This window comes from Lepidochelys kempii, chromosome 1 (genome assembly GCF_965140285.1).
Source record: "Lepidochelys kempii isolate rLepKem1 chromosome 1, rLepKem1.hap1, whole genome shotgun sequence".
Taxonomy (NCBI): domain Eukaryota; kingdom Metazoa; phylum Chordata; order Testudines; family Cheloniidae; genus Lepidochelys; species Lepidochelys kempii.
In genome coordinates this window covers 241190689-241214607 of record NC_136380.1, presented here as the reverse complement: position 1 = coordinate 241214607, position 23919 = coordinate 241190689, and the positions used below count along the sequence as shown (strand labels likewise).

Sequence of the window (23919 nt, the reverse complement as noted above, 5' to 3'; positions counted from 1 at the left end):
AACCCTGAATGTAAAGGGAAGGAAGCAATAAAAATTAGAGACCCTTATTGATTATAGCACCACAGTAGCTAGAGATGGAACAGGTCTGTTCAGTCACAATCCATCCTTGTCCAAGGGCAGGATACAGGCAGAAGACATAGCTGACATTAAACTAATGCTGCATTTAATTTATGCCAAATATCTCAAGCCTTTCCAGGGAAAAGGAAAATATTCCTCCCTTTCCCTCACCTCTAGCCAATTGATTCCTTCGCACAGGAGCTGGGACTTTTCAGTCCCTAAGTCACCTGGAAACATTTGTTTTATTATTGGCACTTGGAATTTGGCAGATTTCTTCAGGAAACAAAATCTGGAAACCGAGTGTTGATCTTGAGCAAAGATGTGGGGGTCTCCTTTGTTCCATCAACTCAGAGTTCACTCTCAATACAGTTTTACATAGTACAAACAATTCAGCTGCTAGAGGATTTGGGGTAGGAAGAAAGAGTATGCAGAAAAAAGGTGTAGGGGGCAAGGATATGTGGGAACAATAAACAGAAGAAGTGTAGGGGGAGAAAGAAGACAAGGGGGAGAAAAAACACTGAGCAAGTGGTGCATTTGAGGTGGCACAGAAAAACAACAAGCAGGAGAAGATGGTTGAACGTAGTAAGGAAGAGACATTGGGCATAACATGCTTTGCTTGTGAGATTGGAACACAGAATATTTGCAGGAAAACACAGATGAGGTGTGTGCACATGTAGGGGGTAGACAAGGACAAAGAGGAACTGCCGTTTTTGCACTGTGCACAACAGCAGGAAAAAGGCAAATCAAATCTGCAAGAGCACAGGCATTTGTGTCAAATATAACACATTTAAAAAAGTGATTCAAGAACAGCTTGAGAGTCTGTCAGTACATACACTGCTGTGGGCAGTTCCAGGCACCTTCATATAAAAATAACATTATAGCAACAGAATGGGTTCATCATAAGTAACAGGGACGATAGAGGGAGCCAAATTAATCCAAAAATGTTAAGAGAAATTAGGACTGTAGCTCTTTTGAAAAGGAGAGATTAGGAGACTTCATTAAGATTCACAAAATTCTTAATGGGATAGAGAGCTGGGATGGTACAAAGCTGTTTGACCTAGTGTCAAGAACAAGGGGAGATGCGACAATGAGATAAGCCACAGCCGGACACTACAGGAATTCAAGGAGGAATGTCAGTACAGAGGGAAATGTACATACAAAATAAACTACCCTATGCGGCAACAGGATCACGAAAGAGTTCTAAGAAGAAATCAGACCTAATTTAGAAGACAAATAATATTACAGGGTTCATAGAGGCCTTGTTACCCTGAAATTTCTCACACAAAGTTATTGTATTTTGCGCTGCTCTTGTGTGTTGTTAAAATGCTATTTGCTAGGCTGCAAGCCTGCAACCTCCTCCCTCTGCACTGACCCTAGGATAGCTGGAGCTGGATTAATCCAGCACAGGCAGATACAATACACAAGAGAGCAGCAGCCTCCCTGCTCAGTACAGAGTCCTTGCTTCTTGAAAGAGCCTGAAATGATCCTGCCGCCAACATTTTAGTCTCATGTAAATAATAGATTGCCTATCTAAGGACAGTTTTTTTTTAAAGTAACTCATGTACAGTTCTGGGGAGAATAGACAAAGACTGTAACTTAGAAAGGTAAATACTAAACGGAGAAACAGTATGTATTTAGGCAGGCATCTTGGCAAGGTAGGGAGCAAAAGAGTGCCTGGGAAATCTCTGCAGCGGGTGTGAAATTTACAAGAAATAAGAATGAGGTCTGTGTCTGAGGAATGCCTGATGCTGGCTCTTGTAACACTGTAAAACATGTAACACCATTTATCCACATCACTGCCCCATTTCAGTAGTGACATTCATAGCCTTTATCCACATAAATACATAGGAATTAGCATACCAGATCAGACCAGTGGTCCCTCTAATCCAGTATCCTCTCTGGACAGTTGCCACTACCTGATCCTTCAAAGGGAGGTGCAAGAAACCCTGGACAATTATAGAATACTCTGCATGAGGGACCTTTCTCCCTAATCCACAACCATTAGTTTAGTGGTTATTTTATGCCCTGAAGCCTAAGGGTTTACATCCCTTCTAAAATTTATTTTTATCCTGTCTAAAGTAACCATAAATGTTCTCAATATCCATATAAATGTCTAATCCTTTTTGAAATCCTACTAATCTCTTTGCCCCAATGATACCTTATGGTAATAAATGCCATATGTTAATTATGCATAGTGTAAACTATTTCCTTTTGTCATTTTAAATTTGCTACCTTTCAGTTTCATTGGATGTTCCTTGATGATCTAGTATGAAAAAGGATAAACAGGAGCTCACTGTTTACCTTCTCTAGACCATTCATTATTTTATATAGCTCTGCCACAGAGGTTTTCAAACTTTTTGAGCTGAGCCCCTGCCCCCCCCCCCCCGTTACAATTTTGGTTGCACCCCCACCCAGAGAAAAAATCACATGTAAAAGTATGCTTGTTAGCTTACATAAACCTAACAGAGACCCTTAATACAACTTTAATTAAATTACCTACACCTGTTATTTTCAAATACACAGATACTTACCAATGGCACAGCCAAGGCTTCCACAGCAACGGGCTGCTTCTACTTTGCAGCAAGGTTGCACCATTAGGGCAGGGCCAATACCTGCCCCTCCCACACCGGGTTTTCAGGGTAGGGGAAGGAGTGTGCGATGGTATCTTGGGGTGGAGCCAGCACTAGGCACAGAGGCTGTCGGGAGCAGAAATCGGTACGGCCATGGCAGATGTTGATGCCGGTGAGTCAGAGGGTGGAGGTAGCACTCCTTCCCTGGCCCCCATGGGGGCTGTCCCAGCCCCCATCATGCAGGATTGGCACAAGCTGCCTGGTGTTTCTGCTTGCCCCCCTCCCCACAATGTTCCATATGGGGGGGGGGTGCACTCCATAGTTTAAAAATCTCAGCTCTACCATGTCCCCTTATTTGCCTCCTCTCTGAACTAAACAGCTTCTGTCTTTCTGAGGCTTCACTTGGGCCAAATATGCAGTGGTACAGTGTACCAGCATATCTCTCAAGCTGCCTTCTTTTTCTCCAACGTCCCAGCTTTCATTGTAAAACAAAGATTAGGTATCTAGCTATTATGGTTGCAAAGAAAATCTTGAAAACTTAAACAGAATGCAAAATGACAGGGTGACATCTGCTTGAGTTTGCAGAGGGTCTCAAATAGTAGGCCTGTAAGGTGTGAACTGTCCTATTTATCTCAGTTGCCAATGACGATACCATTGACTGAATGATGCCACTAGTCTCCCTTTCTCCTCCCTCCCCAAATCAAGGTGCTGAACCCAGCAGGATATCCGAGAGCCACCAAGAGGAAGCCAACCCTGAGGAATGCCATGGAGGCAGTGGGTGTATTTAAACCCCACTGAAGGGGAGCAAAGCCAAACCCAAAGAGCCTACAGACATGTGTGGTCATATTTTGATCCGCTACACAATCTACTGACAGCATTGTCTTATTTTGGTGTGAAGTAGGTAAGACTTGAAGGAATACCAATACCTTTTCCCTCAACCTCTCCATTTTGACCCTAGGTATTTCTAATGCGCCCTCACACATTTACGCACTTTAGACCATACAAACATGAGGAGGTACATGTACAGCGATAGTCACTTGCTCTCTGCTGCTATTCAAACAGAGGCTTTTGGTTAACACCATATGTAGCAGAGGAGAGGTGGAAAGTTGGAACCCAAAGATTCCATGACAGCCAGTGGCAGCAGTCCAGAAGAGGAGGGGAAATGGGAAGGGAAGAGGAGAAGGAGCAGCCAGTTAAAGACAATACAGGAATTGGCAAGATCCAGTAAGGTACATGGGGAAGACAAGGTCAGAGACAAGAAACTGAACAAAATAAAGGAAAAGGGGAGATAGTGAAATTTTATAAATGTCCAGAACCAGGTGTGAGTAGGAAGGGGGAGGGGGGGAAGGTAAGCCAGCCAAAGAGCTTGTATAACACAGTCATTGCACCAGTTCAACTAAAACTATGATTCTTAAATCCATGCAATTGTGTGTGTCAACACTATGTGGCTTACATCTGTTGAACTTGGCACTGTAAAGTGATGCAAACCAGGTTTAAACTGATATATTGCATGCATCATCCCTTTAGTTAAGCTGGTGCAACTTCTGTTTTTAACTTAGGCCTCAGAACAGGTAGCCATTACATCTAGGTGTTTTATGGTGCTTTTCATCAGTAAGTCTCAAAACACTTTACAAAGGAGGTCAAGAAAATTATTTCCATTTTAGAAAGGGGGAAAACCGAGGTGCAGAGAGGTGAAGTGACTTGCTCAAGCTCAACTAGTAGCAGAGAGAGCAAGCAATCTCCTTGATGTGGCTCATTGCACTGGGAAGGTGAGAAGACTGAATTGCCACCTGGCCTATCTTTTGCTTAATATTAAAATATTAGAAAATGTTTTTTTTTCTCCAGTGTACCAAGTCAGACTTGTCTCTCAGATACTGCTGATGCACCCAAGCACTAGCTTGAAGATAATTCGTTAAAATGGGGGGTTACATTATTTACAGGGCAACATTAGTGAAGCAAAAGAATGATGCAAGATGGCATGGGGATTTAGGTGGCATATCTAGGTTTACTAGACGAGAACTATGGCTCACCCACAGCCTTTCTGGTGGCAAAAGAAAGCCTGAAAACATGAACTGAAATGCACCCTAAAAGCTCAACACCCAGAAGGCAAAGTAGAGACTCTCCCTCGCTTCCCAGATTTGTTAAAGTCATGATTTCTTCTGAAGAAAGATTCCTGATTTTTGAACACTGGGGATTAGCAATAAGGACTAGTCCTCCCACATGATCCCCCTCTGACCTCCCTCTCTCCCCCACCCGCATCACCCATGTGCTCTGTTACCTGCACCTTCCTAAATCACAGCACAGCTCAACCTTCAGCACCCCCGGCTCCCCAGCCCAGACACTCCAGCCGCATAATGCTCCTGGGGGGCAGCACCCCCAGGCCAGCTTCCAGAACCCCCCCCCAGTGAGGGGCAGGGCGCTGCACCAGGGAGGAGGCGGGGCACTCTGAGCGCGCTTCCCCCCCCCCCGCACGGCTGCCTGCGCCTCTCGGCCGAGCCACAGCGGGCAGCGGGCAGCGAGCCGGCTCCTCTTGTTGTGATGAGAGCCTGGCCCCGCCCCCTCCTCGTGCGCGGCCCCGCCGGCCCTTTCGCTCCCCAAGCCCCGCCCCTCCCTGCCTTCTAACTCGCCCGCCCCCAGCTTGGCCCCGCCTCCTCTCCCGGAGGGCCCCTCCCCTCCATTGTCCACTCCCCAGACCGCGCCCCTCCGGCCCCGCTATCTCCCAGTCCCCGGCCTCGCCCCACTCAGGCCCCGCCCCTTCCCCCCCAGGTGGCCCCACCCTCTCCCTCTAAGCACCACCCCCCCATTCCATAGGCCCCGCCCCTCCCTCCCCCCTCTGCTCCCCCCCGCGTAGCCCCCTCCCCTCCCCCCGGCCCCATCTGTTTCCCCGGCGGTGCGATGGTTACATTGTATGGAGAGGGCAGCAGCGGCGGCGGCGCGAGGAGGAGGAGGAGGAGGAGGAGGATGGGTCCGCGCGGCGGCCGCCAGCAGCAGCAGCACCCCCCCGTGCAGCAGGGGCAGCAGCGCCACCGCCGGCCCTAGAGACCCCCGAGCCGAGGCGCCAGCCCGGAGCCCCATGCGCAGGCGAGGGGGCAGCGCGGGGCCGCCGCTGGTGCTGGGGGGCTGCTGCTGCTGAGCGGAGCGCGGAGACGAAGCGGGAGATGTGCCCGGAGGAGGACGGAGGCTGCGGCGTGGTGGGGACCGGGGGGCCGGAGGGGCTGGGCGAGCTCCGCTCCTGGTGGGAAGTCCCGGCCATCGCGCACTTCTGCTCCCTCTTCCGCACCGCCTTCCGCCTGCCCGACTTCGAGATAGAGGTGAGCCGCGGAGGGGAGCGGGGACCCGGCGGGACCGCACCTCCGCCCCCCCGGGCTGCCCCGGGGTAGGAACTCTGCCCGCGCCGCAGCCCCATGTTCCCGGGCAGCTGCTCTGCCTGCCCCGCCTGGTCTCGGGGCGGAGAGGGAGCCGCTGCCCGAGGTCCTGGGGGGCTGGGCGGGGAGCTCCCTCGCGGTCTCTCGCTGGCTGCTCTCGGGCTGGGGGGGTTGTTTGGGGTGCGGCCCCTCTGCCTTGGGGAAAGCCGCCCCCTCCCCCCAGTCCCCGCAGCCCGGGCTTGGTCCCTGCTCCGTGCCAGGGGGTTGAAGCCGGATCCTTGCTGGGCATCCCGTGCACAGGGGGAAATTTCTTTGGCGGAGACTTTGCCGCAGGAGGGTCTGGCTGGAGCCGGTCCCCGCAGCCCCGGGAGACCGGCGATGCCAAGCCTCGAGCCGGATCTGAACTGCCCCCAAGCCCCGGGCACGGGCCGGATCCCGCTTCGCTTCGGCCAGTTCTAGACCGACCCCGAGCCGCGTCTGCTCCCGAGCCGCCCAACCAGCCCCACGCGACAAACTTCGGGGCGGACTAGAGCCGGGAGCTGCCTGGGTGCTCACCTCCCCCAGGGGCTGCTGACTGATGCCAGGCATGTGGCTGCCTGATCTCCATGAGCACCGACCCCTGCGGAGGGAGGCTGCTTCCCCTCCCCACACAGTCTAAGGCGAAAGATCCGGACTGGACCCTCCTAATCTCCCTTCCCCCCCGCTGTGAGAGAGGCTGGTGTCCCCTCGGACGGCTGGCTTGGAGTTTGTTGTTGTGCCACCATTATGCCTGCAGGGACCTGGGAGGGGAGGGGGGCTTGGCTTCTCCCCGGCTGTGCGTGGAGGTACCACTGCCCCAAGGCTTTGTGACAATTGAACTCAAGCCAGAAGGGTCTGCGCTACCGAGGCTGGTTGTGTGTTAGCTGTTCCCGTCTCACGCTGCCCCTACGGGCTTAGCTTGTTGTGGGGAGAGGTGTTGTTTTGGAGGGTGTCATGTTGAGACAACTCCAAATGTCGGTAAATCACCTTAAGGGTTTGAAACAAGTAATGGTGATGATGATTTTTGTCCATCAGAGCGTCTGAGTATAGCACTGCAAACTATCGAGTCAGTTGCTACAGTTTTAGTTACAGAAAGAAAAAAAAATCATTCTCTGTTATAGAAGCCATTTGCTTCTCTGTTTTCCTTATCCCCCATTCTTAATGTTTTCTAGTAACGTTTTTTGGCTAGCTCTTTACCATTATCTTCATGGCTATTCTTACTTTTGTTTAAAAATTAAGTTTTAAGTTATTTTGATGTAATCTTTAAATTGTTTGTTTGTTTTTGTCCAATGCCCACAAACGTTTGAAGTGCAGTACAATTTGCTTCCTTAATATTCTAAACTATAGATTGTGTGAATTTGTGTATGTTTCAGAATTCATGAAATGTGGAGAATAAGGAGATCAAAAGAAAGGAGGAACGAAGGGTGTACCCCAATAGATCTTCCAGGGCCTCTAGCTCTGACTCCCAAGATCATAAGCTCCTTAGACCAATGTGATTAAACCTGGGGTTTCCCATCTGTTTGTAACAGATGTAACAACTTTGGTGTTTCTCTGATGCTTTTTCAAACTTTAAAGTGTGCATCAAAAGCAGAGGTTTTGCCAAGTAGCAAAGATGATTTCTGAGGGTTTTGTGGGAAGGATGCATGAGTAAAATATAGAGTAGATGGCTGGGGGAAGGTGGAGCTGCTTGGTGAAAAAGTGCAATGGTGCAATATGGTAGTGAAGAGAAATACTGAAGTGAATGGAAAGGGCATATTAAAGAAATCAAGAGAAAGTACTTGCGATCTCATAAGAAACCAGGATATTTAGGGTCAGCAACTACCCTCAAATACTGATATATCAAATAACAGATTATCATAGCACTGGGATTTTATCATCTGGTTTACTATTATAAAATATAGTGTTAGAGTTGGAAACTTGCACAGTGCTTTGCAGAATATAAAATGTGTTCCCTTCCCCAGTCACTGCCCAAAATGGTGGCTGTGATAGGAGGAGCTTGTCCTGCAGTGACCTGCACTGACTAGTGTCACCCTTGGCTGTAGACACACAAGAAGACCATGGATGGGGTTGGAGTTAGGCAGCAATGAGCATAAATTGAATACAGTACAGGTAGGTATGTTTTGTTGAAATGTGGTTGCACAAGAAAGTATGCTTTATTAATTTTAAGTTGTATTTGGCCTCTTCTGCTAAACTGGTAAGAGTCTTCCTGCATGGACAGTTTTTTCTTTTGGTGGGTGGGTACGTGGGTGGGTGGGTGGGATCGTAGTGGGAAATGTTGGATGTTTTAACTTAATGGTGGATGATCCTGTTTTCATGATTTGAAAAGCTGAGAAATCTTGTTCAGGGTAGATGGATGCATTGGGGAACATTTATGTTAATTGTGCAACTTTCAAATAATTTCTGGAGTGAGCTGAATGGAGTGCCACAAGCACTTGTCTCTCTGCAGTGCACTATTTTCTAAATTGAAATATATTTTCAGGTATATACATGTGGTTGTGGGCAGTGTCTTGTAAATATTTTGTATTTTGGGTGGTAAATGCTGCAAAGTTTGGCACAGTAAGAAATATTTTCTGTTTGCTTCTAAATACTATCTTGGCAGCATATTGGCAGTAAACTGAGAGAACAGTACAGTGGTGAGCTTTTTTTAAGACCCTAATTGCCCCATGAATGTGAATTCCAAAGGCCCCTTTCCAGAGATGCTTAAGGTTCAACAGGATGTGTGAATTCTTAAAGGGCAAAACTCCTTGAGCAGGATGTGAATTTCTGAAGAGGGGGAATCCCTTATGCAGTGTGAAATCTTGAAAGAGGAGAAGGTCTCTCAGTGATGCAACTCCTTTGGAAAGGGAACTCCCCTCCCCCTCCATTGATGCAAAACACTAAAGGGGTGGGGTGGGGAGGCTCTTTGGCCCAGCCTTGTGAAGTCTTCCAAGGAACCTAAATTTGCAATGACAAAAAGGCCAACTCACTAGCATTTCAGCTTAGCGGGCAATTAGCATCTGACTTGCTTTACCTGTAAAGTGAATTTGAGCTCCACATCAGTTCCTAGAGCTTGCTTAGGGTGGGGAAGCAGACATCACCTGGAAATAAATTGGGAAGGAATATCTTATGTCTTCATTAAAATGCTGCAGCGGTCAGACTGCAGCTGCCACACTGTAGCGTTTCAGTGTAAACACTCACTACAGGAACAGGAGGGGTTCTCCGGTCATTGTAATTAATGCACTTCCACAAGAGGCAGTAAAACTGTCTACACTGGGGGTTAGGCCGGCTTAACAACATCTCTCAGGAGTGTGCTTGTTTCTAACCTTAGAAATATTATGCATATCCAGTCTGTTTTTCCCTCAGTTTTGCTGAAGGACATTATGGGGTGTGGAGGAGTGTCTCTGAGATGTATATTTTGGTCTTACACTTTAATTGAAGGGGCACTAGTGTGCACTTTTCCACAAAGAGATCCTTTCTTTCAAATGGCCATAGGACACTAATGTTTATAAACAGGTGTTATCAAAAAATAAACAAGCAAACAGAATCTGAAACTAAGTGTTAGTCCACACTTAAAGTTTTATTGGCCTGCCTATGTCAGTGATGGGTATATTTTTTTGTTGACATGATCATGTCAGTGAAAGACTGTGTGCAGATGCAGTTAAATGCAATATAAAGTTCTTTACATCAATATAGCTTAATTTGGTTCCCCAACCAGTATAAATTATACTGGTATAAACATCTTTATAACTGTCTACACTAAAGGGAGATTTGCAGCTTAAAGTTTTGCAGCTTTAACTATGGTGGCATAGTTAAAATGTAGACAAGTCCTAATTCTGTTTTTTGTTTTTGTTTTTTTTAAATCCCTTCCTTTCTTAATTGCTGGCTTTCAGTCTCTTGCAGTGTTAGATTTCACTAGCTCTCCAGTCACCATAGATTTCAGAGTAACAGCCATGTTAGTCTGTATTCGCAAAAAGAAAAGGAGTACTTATGGCACCTTAGAGACTAACCAATTTATTTGAGCATAAGCTTTCGTGAGCTACGTGCATCCGATGAAGTGAGCTGTAGCTCACGAAAGCTTATGCTCAAATAAATTGGTTAGTCTCTAAGGTGCCACAAGTACTCCTTTTCTTTTAGTCACCATAGAGTTTCTTGAGTAGACAAAATCTGAATTTCTAACATTAAATTTTTTTTTCTGACTGTTTTTTTTAATGTCTATTCATCATAATAAAAAGTAAAATCAGACATAGGCAATTTTTCCTCTTTAATTGGAGTACAGGGAAGGCTGGGAGGAAGGTAGCCTTATTGTGTAGATTGCTTGATAATTCTTGGAAAGTTCTCTGTGATTTTGGTACAGTGATACATCTGAGCTCTTTTGTTTTTCTTTTTAAATGCAAACCTCTTGCCCTGTACTTACTGAATTGAAAAAAAGTGAAGCTTCCAGATGTGGGCTGCCATCAGCAGCTGTACGTGTCAGAAACCTGGGAAGCAGATGTTTTGTTTTCTTTTTCCTGGACCATTGCGTGGTGAGAGGCTGGAGAAGGGGAGTGGGTTTATGAAGCTGGTTGGCTCAGATAAAGAAGTGCATCCATCAGGCCAGGCTCTGGGTATTGTTATGGGAAGGGCGGTGTTGAACACCAAGCCCCCATGCTGGCTTCAGCAGATGCAGTTGCCTGACAAGGCACAGGGCTCCTCTTTTCAAATCTACACGGCATCACACAGCAGTGGACTCAGGAGGGGTTCAGCTACAACCAGGTCAAAAGTTCAGTGGGGCATGAGCGAGTGCATGTGTGTGCATTGGGACATGTTTGGGTTCATGCAGAATTTTGCTCATGCTTTTGTAAAATTAGGATACTACATACTGTTTTTGAGGAACAGCTGTTATGTACAAACTTGTATTCCCCTTTAAATATCAAATTATTTTGTTTTCTTGCTGCTGTTAACATTGGCAGCACATTGAGAACTTGCCCTCTTCCCCTCAAATACTAGTTTGGAGAGAGGGCTGACCACAAACCCCTAGTGCAGAGGTTCTCAACTTTCTTCCTAGGCTTTGTGTTGACATGCAGAAAAGGTGCTTTCTGCAATCATATTCGCTAACATGAATGAATAAAGCAACTCTTTCTTCACTGTCGAGACATAGCCATAGTGCAGTCCACATCCCGATACAGGTTTCAGAGTAGCAGCTGTGTTAGTCTGTATTCGCAAAAAGAAAAGGAGTACTTGTGGCACCTTAGAGACTAACCAATTTATTTGAGCATAAGCTTTCGTGAGCTACAGCTCACTTCATTGGATGCATCCGATGAAGTGAGCTGTAGCTCACGAAAGCTTATGCTCAAATAAATTGGTTAGTCTCTAAGGTGCCACAAGTACTCCTTTTCTTATCCCGATACAGTGTGTCTCTTGGACATTTACCCCTTCTATTTGTAATTGCATATAGAAATATCCCTATGACAGCTACAGCAATTGTTTATGAATAAGATAAGACTTGTGTTTAACATTTTCAGCTGTATTTTCATGTAGTTGAGAAACTGGAAATTAGCCAGAATCATGCCACCAATCAGCTGTTTTGGTTCCTTTAGCAAGTGCATGGAGGCCATGAACTACAATTTAAGAATCTCTGCATTGATGGATCAAAAGGGGGTGACTTTCAAGTATGTGCTTCAAAGTAATCAAAACATTGTTAACTTAGTTGATTTGCAAAAGGGGAAAGCCACATTGCATATGGGAAATATAAATCTTTTCCTGTGGGTTTTAAAGTTGCCTTTGGGCAAATTGCCTCTGATAACTTCACTATGGCTTTAAGATGCTTTTCTCCTCCTGCCTCCCAATGTAGTTCACACACTGACTGTATTATTACCTACTTCTCTCCCTCCCTCTGTAAGAAAATGCACCGCTGTTCTAACAGACTATTTTTACCTTCTCTATCTAAACACTTATCTGTTCAGTTTTCTGACCCGTTGCTCTTTATCTATTTCATGCTACTCCCATTTCCTCCCATGTGTTTAAAACTACACCAAGATAGAATCATAGAAGGTTAGGGTTGGAAGGGACCTCAGGAGGTCATCTAGTCCAACCCCCTGCTTGAAGCAGGACCAATCCCCAATTTTTGCCCCATATGCCTCAATGGCCCCCTCAAGGATTGAACTCACAACCCCAGGCTTAGTAAGCCAAAGCTCAAACCACTGAGCTATTTATCACTTGTTAAAAATATATCTTTTTTTCCTAGTTAAGACAAAGCATCAGAGTCAGAATTTTGTGACCTCCATTGGCCTATCAAAGCACTACTTCTAAATTCACTTTTGTGGACAGGTCAACATTAAAATGATAGTTGCCCACATCAGGACTCATTACCATGCCTTTAGGGTTCTCCTCATTTTCTGTAACCAGGGTCCTTTGTGATCCATGATGTTACAGCCATAGAATTTACTGTGGTATCTTTCTTGCCCCAGAATAGTGCTTTGGAACCTAAGGTTACATTTAAAATAGATAACTGATAGCCGTATGCCAAGGTTGTCGAGAATATCTTTAAAAAAAGAACAGAATATTAAACCGGTGCAGAGTTTATTGTCCTGACTCTGCCATCAGTATTAAATGATATCATGAAATGTTTGAATGGCTGCATTCATCTTTTTGGATTGTTTACTCTGAAACCTAAAGACAGCACTTTTAAATATCAACAGTTCACTGTGTAACATTTTAGCAGCATTTGTCTCATCTCAACGGCCTCTCATGTTTTCTTGGGTATCAAAATCTCCAACTTTTCAGAACTTCTAGCGTCCCTTGCTATCAACTTCTGGGATGTAGTTGAGTTGATACAAAAAGTTAAGGTACATGGAAATTAAGCATCCTAAAAATTTCCTTCCTGCTGAAACAAAGTATCACCGAAACTTGTGGTCTTGCTGTCGTTTAGGTCCAGCTTGCTGTGAGTGTTTGGGAGTCTGGGGGACTTTCTTTGTAGCCAGCAACATTTTCTTTTAATAACTTTTCCAGTGCTTTAACTGTTATGTATTGAGATAATTATGTAAACGATACACTCCAATATTATATTGTTAAAACCTCACCCCTCTGCTGCTATTCCTTTGGGTCACCACCCCATTGTTATTTATTATTTGTATTACAGTAGCATCTAGAAAACATATTGAGGTCCTGTTGTGCTAGACATTGGGCAGAGGGGAAGATGGTCCCTGCCTGGAAGAGCTTACAGCTTAAGGCAAATGCAACAAGTAGGTATAACAATCACTCAGTACAAACTGGGCAGAAAACAGTAATAAGGGTGTACATATACAAAGACCAGCTATGTTTATAGCTAAATATGGTTGAGTTGGTTAAATATTTTAAACTAGATGTAAATAAATAGGAAGTTTACTAGCCATTTGCCTGTCCATTATCAGTTAGTATTTTTCTATAGGCATCCTAGGTTGAACAGGACCTTGACGTCTTTTGAAAGTAGACTGAATGGTAGCTTTACAGACTAGTTCAGGGAGATTGTTCCATGCGTGAGGGACATGGAGGTGCATCCGGGAGAAGCAAACAATTGCTGATAGAGGCTAGCATTGTTGGTTGTGGAGAGGAGGTGGTGTGCAGTGGGCTAAGATACAGAACGAATATGTAGGGTGTGAATAAGCTGTGAAGCGCCTCAAAGATAAGGTCTAGCCAAAGCGTCTAATTTATTCTGTGGAGAAATCCATAATCTGTGTTTAATTATGATCTTTGGGCTGGCATATATAACATTGGGACTACATGCTGCTGTTGTTCCGCAGTAGAACTCTCGCTGACATCCGTGGTTTGCACAAACATCAAGGGGGGAATATGATGTTTTTGTAGGAGCTAGGCTTTTAGTTATCAATCATTTATCCAGCACGTGATTTTCACTATAACTTAGTGGGGAAACTATGCTTTAGGGCTGGAGCAATTTCTGCTGTCTGTTTCTCTTCCTCTCTCTTTGTGTCTTTTCTCTTTATATTTCCTCTCCTGCACCAGTTCCCACCTTCTTGGACTTCACTTCCACAACCTGCTTTTTTCTGTTTGCTAAATGGTCAGAAGCGAAATAATTAACACTTAAAATGGCAGTGTGACACGTCCTGGGGGTATCAAGGGTTGTGAGGCTCCTCACTGTCACCTGCCCTTCCTGTGAGGAAGCCTTATTTGTCTCTGCCATGGGTCAGCTCCCCAGCACCACTGGCCATGGCCAACACAAGCACTCCCCACCAGGTCTTGCAGGCCCTACTGTCACTCTACAGATTAGCGACTGGCCCACCCCAACCTTTGAGCCCTCTGAGCTTCTCCCTGGAGTGTTCAACCCTTGGTCCACTGGACTCTCACAGTATTCACAGATTCACTGTTTCTGAAGAAACAATGCACCCCAGCTTACCAGGTCTACCTCAGATCACCACTGTGCTTAACACACAGCCATTGTGTTTGATTTCACTATAAACATATCTAAGTTTATTTAGAGCTTCAAGGAGTAAGTAGCAAGTTGAAATATTGGAAACAAGTGGTTACATATAAAATAAAATGATAAAACACATTCTAAAGCCTAGACTTAACTTACAAGATACTCTCATGTCTTATAGAGTATTGCTCACCCAAAATCCTTGCAGCGCTTTACAGCAAGGGTGGCTGTGACCCCCCCTTTCATGATCAAGCATGCTGTCCATTTGCCTCCTGGGGGAAGGATTCCATGTGTTTCTTCACACTCCAAGATACACCAGAACAATCCTTTATCTTTTTTCCTAAACAGGGCACCCCCTACCTGTTTGTTTCATCCCGTACATTTCCTTTCTTGTAGGTTTCGGGACATGGGAGTTCATTTCTCAGTTATCGTTTCGAATTGTCTGCAGACTGGAACAGATTTGGTTCACATTTTCACAGCCGTGGGAGCTAGAAACTTTTTTTAAACAAATGCTTGAATTCTGCATAATCTCAATATACCATGCCAGTCATAAAAATACATCAAGCAGCCTAGGTGTTTGACACCTCTGGACTAAGACCTTGTTTTTTGATGCACTGGAAAAGAGAGGAACTTGAAGAAGGAAAGGGTGGGGGTGACGCATTATCAGAACAACAGGCCAGGAAGATTATTTTAGCATCAGTGTTTTGAATGGACCCCAGGTGTATGACAGAAAGACTAGAGAAAGAAGGTTGCAGTGGTCAAGATGGGAGATTATGAGGGCCTCAACAAGAACTTTAGTGGTGTGGACAGATCTTATAAATATTATGGAAAACGATATAGTAAGAAATGGATGCAATCTGGATGTACAGGTCTAGAGAGAGGGAGGTGTCAGATGATGCCCAGGTCATGGATATGAGTGACAGGAAGGAGGATGTTCTCAGCAGTGACTAAGATAGGGAGAGTGAAGGGGTTTTGGGAGGGAAAACGAGGAGTTCCATTTTGATCAAGTGACAGTTAAATTGATGGCAAGACATCCAGGAGGAAATGTCACAGAGGGAACTGGAATTTCAGGATCAGATTGAGGGATACAGGTCAGGAGTTGAGGTAGAATTATGAGATGGTAGCTGAAGCTCTGTATACCAAGGTCGCCTAGACTGTGGGTATCCTAGGGAATTTCAGAAGGAACATTATGATCGGTGGTAACCCTAGTGTAGACAAGACTTCTGATACAGCTTGAGCTGTATTCCTGGGGCTCCCACAGGTGCACTGGTACAGCTATACTAGTGTTAGTCATGGCAGGAATTTTTTTCTAAAATTCTTAAGTGTAGAAAAGGCCCTACAGAGAGAGGGTGCTGGAGGAGTTGTGGAGCCATATGGGATGTTCTCAAAAGATGGAGAGAAGAGGAAGAGGAGACACTGAAGGAACGCTCAGAGGTAGTAGAACCAGAAGAGCACAGACCCAGGAAAGCCAACGGGAGGGCATGATTTCAGGAATGGTGAGGTGTAAAATTAAGAGGTTGAGAAAGATGAAGATGGAGATTTGAACTATCTTGTTTGGTTACCCTTTTACCCTTCTAATCCCATCTTACTCCTGTCATAGTTCCTTCTTTTTACTGTCCAGGACACTCAATAGAATTTGCTATGGCTCCTCTTAATCTGCAAATCAGGGTTGCTGTAAATCTGGGGACAAGAGACTGAGGCCTGGTCTACATTACAGCCGTGCTCCTGCCAATCTAAGCGCCCTAATACACCAACATAGTAACTCCACTTCCACAAGAGGCGTAGGGCTTATGTTAGTGTAGTTAGGGCAATGCAGTATCCCTGTAGACACTGTGTTACTTACATGGCTGTTGGTTGTGGGAGCTGTGAAATTGACAAAACAGACTGGTAGGCTCCCTAACATAAACTCCATGGGGCTCAGAGCTCAGCCTGTCACCCTGAGGCATGTGGGGGGCTCCAGCTAGAGCCCAGCTGCCCCCCCTGTGCTCCTGACTCCCCGCAGGCAGAGGGGAACCTGGGTGACATCTCAGCTTGGAGTGGGGAGCCTGGGTGGCTGCTGGGCTCCCAGTGGGGAGCTCCACCCGTAGCTGAGAGCCTGGGCTCTCAGCCCCCATACTGCGCCTCTTAAGTCAGATGTGGAAGTGCTCCTAGTGAGGACGTGTGCCACTGACATAAAGAGGGTAGTGTGGACATGAAAAACCGCAATAATTACTGTGGTGGCTGTATGTCGACTTAACTTATGTAGACGTAAGTTTTTAGTGTAGACATGCCCTGAGCATGGCTTTAAGGGGTTGTCTGCACATACAAACTACACCAGTTTAACCTGAATCTGTTTAAAAGCCAAGTTAGGTTAAAGCTCTGTGCGTAACAGTTCAAACATACCAGTTTGCTTGCACCTGTGAGGGTTTTTCTATACACAAACTTGCACCAGCTTGCTTAAACCAGTTTGGTTAAACTGGTGCAAACCCGTGCGATGTATATTGGTTTAAAACTGATTACATTAATTAACAAGCCAGGTTTGCAGTGGTTTGAATGTGCACACTGTAGTTGGCACCTGTGTAACTACACCACTTTAAAATAATAATAAAAGAATATCTTTAAAGTGGTGCAAAGTTATGTGTAGATCTCTGGGATTTTTCTCACCCTGCATAGCACTGTATATTGCTGTGCCATTCTGCCCCTGGCATCTGTTAAGTGCCTGCTTGATGGGTGAAGAATTAACGTTTATAATGTCTATGGATGCTTTCATAGAGTATTTGAAGAAAAACTTCCTCAATAAAAGGGCTAGAGGGAAATGACGACTATCAAGGAGTTAAAAGTAACCAAATTAAAGGTTTTTTGCTTTTAAGCTTATTGCAGATGTTTATGAAAATTAATTTTTCCCTTGTCACTATAAGCACCAGCATCTGCTGTGATTGTGAGAACAATGCAGCCTAGTGATTCCTCCTTCCTTACAGTAGCGAATTCTTTTAAGCACAAGCTCTCTGCCTCAGAGAGTGTATCCTTTCAGCGGGCTTGTTCTTTTTAATGGGTGCCCATTCCTGGGGTCTCCATTGTTTCAGCAACAATAGCACTAGGGGCAGCTGATTTGGTTGACAGAAAATGTGTTAATTTAACAGATCTATTCCCTTTAGCAAGTCTCCTTTCTATTGTGTCCTCCTTTTCTCTTGGTTCCTTGGAAGGCTGTGTTAGCAGATTCTCTTAGGTGGGACATTCCTGTAATTAGAAGTGCTCTGCAGTCCTTTGTTTAAATAAACAGATAAAACACTTGATAAGGAAAATGGATTTTAGGGCATTTTGTTTGTTGCCAAAGTTGCTGGAACACAAATTTTCCCTTTTGGTTTCATGCTTGTTTTGCTTTTTTCTCCTTTGAAGATTGGGCACCACACAAACTACACCCAAGGACTTTACTTTGTGATTGTCACTGCAAACTGACCCTGAGAAGCTTGTCCTTTTAAAGGAGGTTGTATTTCTTTATGAACGTTTTTTACTTTGTAAACTCTTAGCTAAAATGTGGCTTTCCACTGTAAATATAGCTGTGAAATAGCAACAAGAATTGGAATGCTGAAGCTGGCTGAAGAGGTTGGTCCTGGTACATAAAATTAACACATTTGGTTTTAAAGGTTACTGCAGGGAGAGTTGAAATATGAGGGTGGTAATGTCTCTTAGACCGTGTCTATTCTAGAAAAGAGCAGTAGTTTAACTAGATCCATTAAAAATCAAGCCAGTTAATCCGTGCAAATCTCTGTTAGACCTTGTCTACTCTGGCAAGTTTCTGTGCAGTAAAGCAGCTTTCTGTGCTGTAACTCCCAAGGTGTAAACACTTCCAAGCCACTTAGCGCGCAGAACCTGCACCATTGCAGCGCTGTAAAAATACCACCCCAACGAGAGGGTACAGCTTTCTGCGCCGGGGCTCCAATGCTGTGTAGACACCCTGCGCCGGAGCTACAATCCAGTGTAGACACCCTGGTTGATTACAGGGCTGTGATTGGCCTCCAGGAGGTGTCCCACAATGCCTGTTCTCGCCTCTGTGGTCATTGCATCTCTGGCCCTGCCCTCAGGTGACCAACTGTGAGCCCCATCCCTTACATTCCTTGGGAATTTTGAAAGTCCCCTTCCTGTTTGCTCGGTGATGCGTGCAGTGGTCTCAGCGCATCTTTCCAGTTGATGATGTCTGCTCCACGCACCAGGCGATCCCCCGCTTGAAGCAATGCCAAGCTGCTGGACCTCATCAGCATTGGGGGAGAGGAGGCTGTCCAGTCCCAGCTACGCTCCAGCCATAGGAATTATGATACCTATGGACAGATTTCATGATGCATGACAGAAAGGGGCCATGACCGGGACACACTGCAGGGCAGGGTGAAAGTGAAGGAGCTGCGGAACACCTACCACGAGGCGCGAGAGGCAAACCGCCGCTCCGGGGCACCCACGAGCTGCCGGTTCTACAAAGAGCTGAACGCGATAGTTGGTGGTGACCCCACCTCCACTGCGAAGGCCGCTATGGATACTTCAGTGGTCAGTCGAGAGGGGACCAAGCCAGGAGGAGGAAATCTTGGATGAGGATGTGGAGGGGGAGGGGGACCCAGAGGCAGAGGATGACTCGGAGGTCAGAGATGCATGCAGCCAGGAGCTCTAGCCAGTCACAGCTGTCAGAGCTTGGTGAAGCGCAAACAGGAGAGGAGGCCTCTGGTAAGTGGCTTTGATTTTGGGAATTGCTGAAGTGAGTTGTTGGGGCCGGAGGGTTGCAGAAAGCAGGCTTGTGTCTGTATGATGCACATGCCACCACAAGCCTAGTCTGAGTGGTGGAACGGGGTGTTGATTGACTCCCTCACTTCACGGGAATCTGCCTCAGAGATCTCCAGGAAACTCTCATGGAGATACTGGGCAATCCATTGCTGTAGGTTCTTTGGCAGAGCTGCTTTCTTTCTTGCTCCATTAATGGTAACTTTCCTGTGCCATTCTGCTGTCACTGGTGGGGTGGGGGACGGGGATGGACCATTGCTGCACACAGGCGGGCCGCATAAGGGCCAGGGCAGAAGCCGCAGTCTTGGAGAAGACCCTCCCTTGATTCCCTGCTCACCCTCAGCTGTGAGGTATCTTCCATAATGAACGCAGCCTCTGGAAAATGTGGGGACAATATTAATTATAGCCCCCCACGCCCACAGTGATGGCTCTCCCCAAGAGACATATGCCCAGTGTACAGTATGGTCCTGGAACACTGATTTCCCCTTCCCCTGCAGTTACCATTTTGGGGGTCTTGTGGCTCATGTGTGCTTGCCTGGGGTCAGCCAGTTAGTGACAGGTATGTGAATAGTGGCTGTGTTTTAAATCACTGGATCAGTGGTCTGTGTATTGCAAACAATTCTGCTTCTGTAAAATGTTGCATTTTGGCTTCACAGATATGACCTTGGGAGCCCAGCTCCCTCTTTGTTATTGCCAGCTGAATGGCTGCACAGAATTAGAAAGTGGCCATGAAGAACTAAAGAGGACTTTCTGGGCGATGTCATGATGCACTCCATGGCTGAAAAACAAGAACTGAAGGAGTAGCGGGACAGCGAGAAGAGGGATCAAAAGGAGAACGCGGCGCGCCAGAATGAAGTCACGGACCGGCTCTTAAACGTTATGGAGCACCAAGCGGACACGCTCCAGGCACTACTAGCACTGCAAACTGAGCAGCTCCGTTCTCACCCTCCCCTGCAGCCACTGTCACAAAACTCTCTCCCATACACCCAGATACCACCAACACACTCTTATCAACCTCCTGGCTCCAGTCTGTACCCACTGCATTCCACTCCTCCCCGGCACACTCCAGCACTGCAGATTCGCTGTACCCACTGCACTCAACACCCGTCCCTCTGCAGTTTGGCCCTGCTGAAGTACAGTACCCGCTGCACTGTACTTCAAAGGAGAAGGTTGCATATGATACCTGGACATACACAAATCTTTAACTGTCCCGGGACCCCACCTCCTCCTGGAACCCTCACTTCCCCCATTCCCCTCAGTGCTGATGTGTTTTTTTGTTTGTCTCTCTCCTCCGGTTGTTGTTTTTTAATAAAGTAATTGTTTTGGTTTGAAAGCAATCTTTATTCCATTAATTGAAAGCAAACCTAGCACTGCAAAGCAACAGCAATTTTCTTAAACCTTCACAGTGCATCATCTGCACCAATCACAATCATAATCATCTTCTAGCATTACAAGCACTGCACTCCTGAGCATAGCAACAAATATTAGCGGCTTTCAGCTTCAAATTGCTGCCTCAAAACATCCCTGATCCTTATGGCCCCGTGCTGCGTCCTTATAAGCAATAAGCATAGGAATATTGTCATTGGCCAGGTCCAGCTTCCCATATAGGCAGCACCAGCGGGCCTTTAAACGGCCAGAAGCACACTCAACAGTCATTCTGCACTTGCTCAGCCTGTTGTTGAACCTCTCCTTGCTGTTGTCAAGGTGCCCCATGTATGGCTTCATAAGCCACGGCATTAACGGGTAGGTGGGTCTCCCAGGATCACAACGGGCATTTTGACTTCCCCTACAGTGATCTTCTGATCAGGGAATAAAGGTCCCTGCTTGCAGCTTCCTGAACAGGCCAGTGTTCCAAAAGATGCGTGCGTCATGCACCTTTTCAGACCAGCCTGCATTAATGTCCGTGAAATGCCCACAGTGATCCACAAGCGCCTGGAGAATCATTGATAAATACCCCTTCCGATTAATGTACTCGGTGGCTAGGTGGTCTGGTGCCAGAATTGGAACATGCGTGCTATCTATCGCCCATCTGCAGTTAGGGAAGCCCATTTGTGCAAAGCCATCCACAACGTCACACACGTTGTCCAGAGTCATGGTCTTTCGGAGCAGGATGTGGTTAATGGCCTTCCACACTTCCGTCAACACGAGTCCAGTGGTCGACTTTCCCACTCCGAACAGCTTAGCGACTAATCGGTAGCAGTCTGGAGTAGCCAGCTTCCCCACTACAATTGCCATGTGCTTCTCCAGTGGCAGGGCAGCTCTCATTCTTGTGTCCTTGCGCTGCAGGGCTGGGACGAGTTCATCACACAGTCCCATGAATGTGGCTTTCCTCATCTGAAAGTTTTGCAGCCACTGCTTGTCATCCCAGATGTGCATAATGATGTGATCCCACCACTCAGTGCTTGTTTCCCGAGCCCAAAAGCAGTGTTTCACTGTGGTCAGCACTTTGGTGAATGCTGCAAGCAATCTCATGTCGTACCTACTATGTGTGATGAGATCAATGTTGAACTGCTCTTGCCTTTGTAGTTTAAGGAATAACTCCACTGCGACTCATGACGTGTTAGTGAGATCAAGCAGCATATTGGTCAACAGAGCGGGATCCATTCCTGCAGACTGAAGAGGCAGAGCGCGCAGTACACAAACTGCTGAAAGATGGCGCCAAATGCAGACGGAAGCACAGGGATTGCTGGGATATGAAGCAATGCATCACGGGGCATTAGGACAGGACCCAGGATGCCCCACGACCCCTTCTGCCTTCCCACAGCTCTTAGCGGCAGAAGAGGAAGAGGTGCTCTGTGGGATAGCTGCCCAGAGTGCATCACTCTGAATGCTGCTGCAAGTGCCACAAGTGTGAGCACGCTATTGCGCAGGCAGCTGACAGTGTGTACATACAACCGCGGTTTCCCTTCAGTGCTCTCGGAGCGGTGCTGTAACTCTGCCAGTGTAGACCTAATCAATATAAGCAAGGGTTAAACTAGTTTGACTTAAGTCAGTAATTTACTGATGTTTTTAAAATCAGTTGGTGCACTGTTTAGTATAGACAAGGCCTCATGCAGTATCTGGGGCACTGTACAACTTAGGACTTGTCTACACTGCGACTTACAGCACTGAAACTTTCTTCGCTCAGGGGTATGAAAAAACAGCCTCCCCTCCCCTCCGAGTGATGCAAGTTTCAGCTCTGTAAGTGGCAGTGTAGACAGTGCACCAGCGCTGGGAGCTACTCCCCTCGCGGAGGTGGTGTTTTACAGCGCTGGGAGAGCTCTCTCCCAGTGCTGGAGCCGCGACTATGCAGCCACGTTAAAGCACTGCCACGGCAGCACTTTAACGTCAGCTGTGTGCCCGTGCTCTTGATGCTGGGATTCATGATATATTAGGAGCCTTAAGATTTGATGGTCTTTGCCTGCATTTATCTGCTCGTTGGTGGAACAGTTCGTGTTATGGCTCCTCCTCCAGTTAGTATTATGCCCACACTAGGAGCAGCAGAGGAGGAATAACAAAACCAAAACAGGGAGCATCTGTTTAAAAAAAAAAAAAAAAAAAGTGTTTTCTGCACAGGTGAGCCATGTGCACTCAGGAGCACAGGGTACAGATTTTACTTATCCATGAGTCAAACCACACAGGTCTTTTGCCGGGAGGGAGGGGGAGGTGAAAATTAAGCTTAAGAGCCTAAGTGCTTGAATCCTAAATGGAGCTAGTCAATTATTAGAATGCGGGAAGGGAGTTGGAGAAGGATAAATAACATAGCATCCTCTTCTTGTATGCTGAAAAGGTTCAAGCTACATAAAAATCCTTGCTGAGGTTATTTAATATGTGCATCATCAACCAGTTTTGGGCCCAAAATGTAAATTGCTTAATGACACTTCCAAAAATAAAATCAGGGAGTGCTATACTAAAGGTATTTACAGTAAACTTGAAAACTGCATTTCCATCTGAGAATTTTGGACTTAGTATTGTTTTGGGTAACCCCTAAATTTACTATAGCTAGAAGAGATTAGAAACAACTTTTGTTTTTTGTTTGGGTTTTTTTCCAGTTAGTATATTGGCTGTTTGAAAGTACTTAACACCCTGAAACTGATTATATGCTATTAGTGCATGTCCTGCAAAAGGGTGTTTCACAGAAAATGCAGCAGCAGGAGAATTGAAACTGAACCGGTAGCAAGAGACTAGGTATGCGAATGTGTGCGCAGGGAGGGGGGGAGAGGAGTGGTGAGCTTGAGCACAGTCAGTGGGAAGCACAGGCACATCTAAAACACTCTTCTTAATCTAAACAGGGGAAGAAAAGCCCCTAAACATATTTTATAAAGAACTTTTACTAATCAGGACATACTCTTGTAAAGGTCCCCTTTAAACCTTCCCCTCCAGTCCTGACCCCAAACACAAAGTGAAATTGACTGGTTTAATTTCAACTGTCTAAGATGGCAGCATTGCACAGATCAAACATAAATGGTGAAAAGTAAACTCGGTTTCAAAAAAAAAATCAGCAATTTCAGTAGTCTGAGTTGTCCTGTTGAGATAACTCCCCTCAACTGTTGTGCCTTCTGAATGGCCTTGGAGGCTGTGATCAAACTGAGTCCAGGTACCTAACATCAAGGCTTCATGTCGCCGCTGAAAGTCTGTGAATTGCATTGCCTTGTAGGACAGAGCAGCCATGTAGAATAAACCTGGTATAGCATTCTTTGCCTTCTTTTCTTTCAGCCCAGTACATAGTGCTAGGGCATAGGGGACCATTTTGCCTTTAAGATAATTGTGTGTTGGAGAGGATCAAAGAGCTTGAGGGTTTCTTGGTTGAAAGGGGATT

General features: G+C 46.1%; 2 protein-coding genes across 4 annotated transcripts in view; one reads left to right on the top strand and one right to left on the bottom strand.

Annotated features, from left to right (window-relative positions):
• Positions 1-23919, bottom strand: part of BID (BH3 interacting domain death agonist) — a 536402-nt gene that overhangs the window by 200857 nt on the left and 311626 nt on the right. The gene's annotated exons all lie outside the window — the stretch shown is intronic.
• Positions 5541-23919, top strand: part of CECR2 (CECR2 histone acetyl-lysine reader) — a 140074-nt gene continuing 121695 nt past the window's right edge. Inside the window, exons 1-2 of one of the 3 annotated variants that reach the window (XM_073320023.2) lie at positions 5862-5938; positions 7972-8119. In XM_073320023.2, coding sequence (XP_073176124.2) covers positions 8072-8119 — 48 coding nt within the window. In that variant the 5' untranslated portion in view covers positions 5862-5938; positions 7972-8071. Of the gene's footprint in view, positions 5939-7971; positions 8120-10101; positions 10513-11565; positions 13210-23919 lie in introns of those variants that run through there. The other 2 variants (XM_078849801.1, XM_073320013.2) reach the window with 2 other exon arrangements.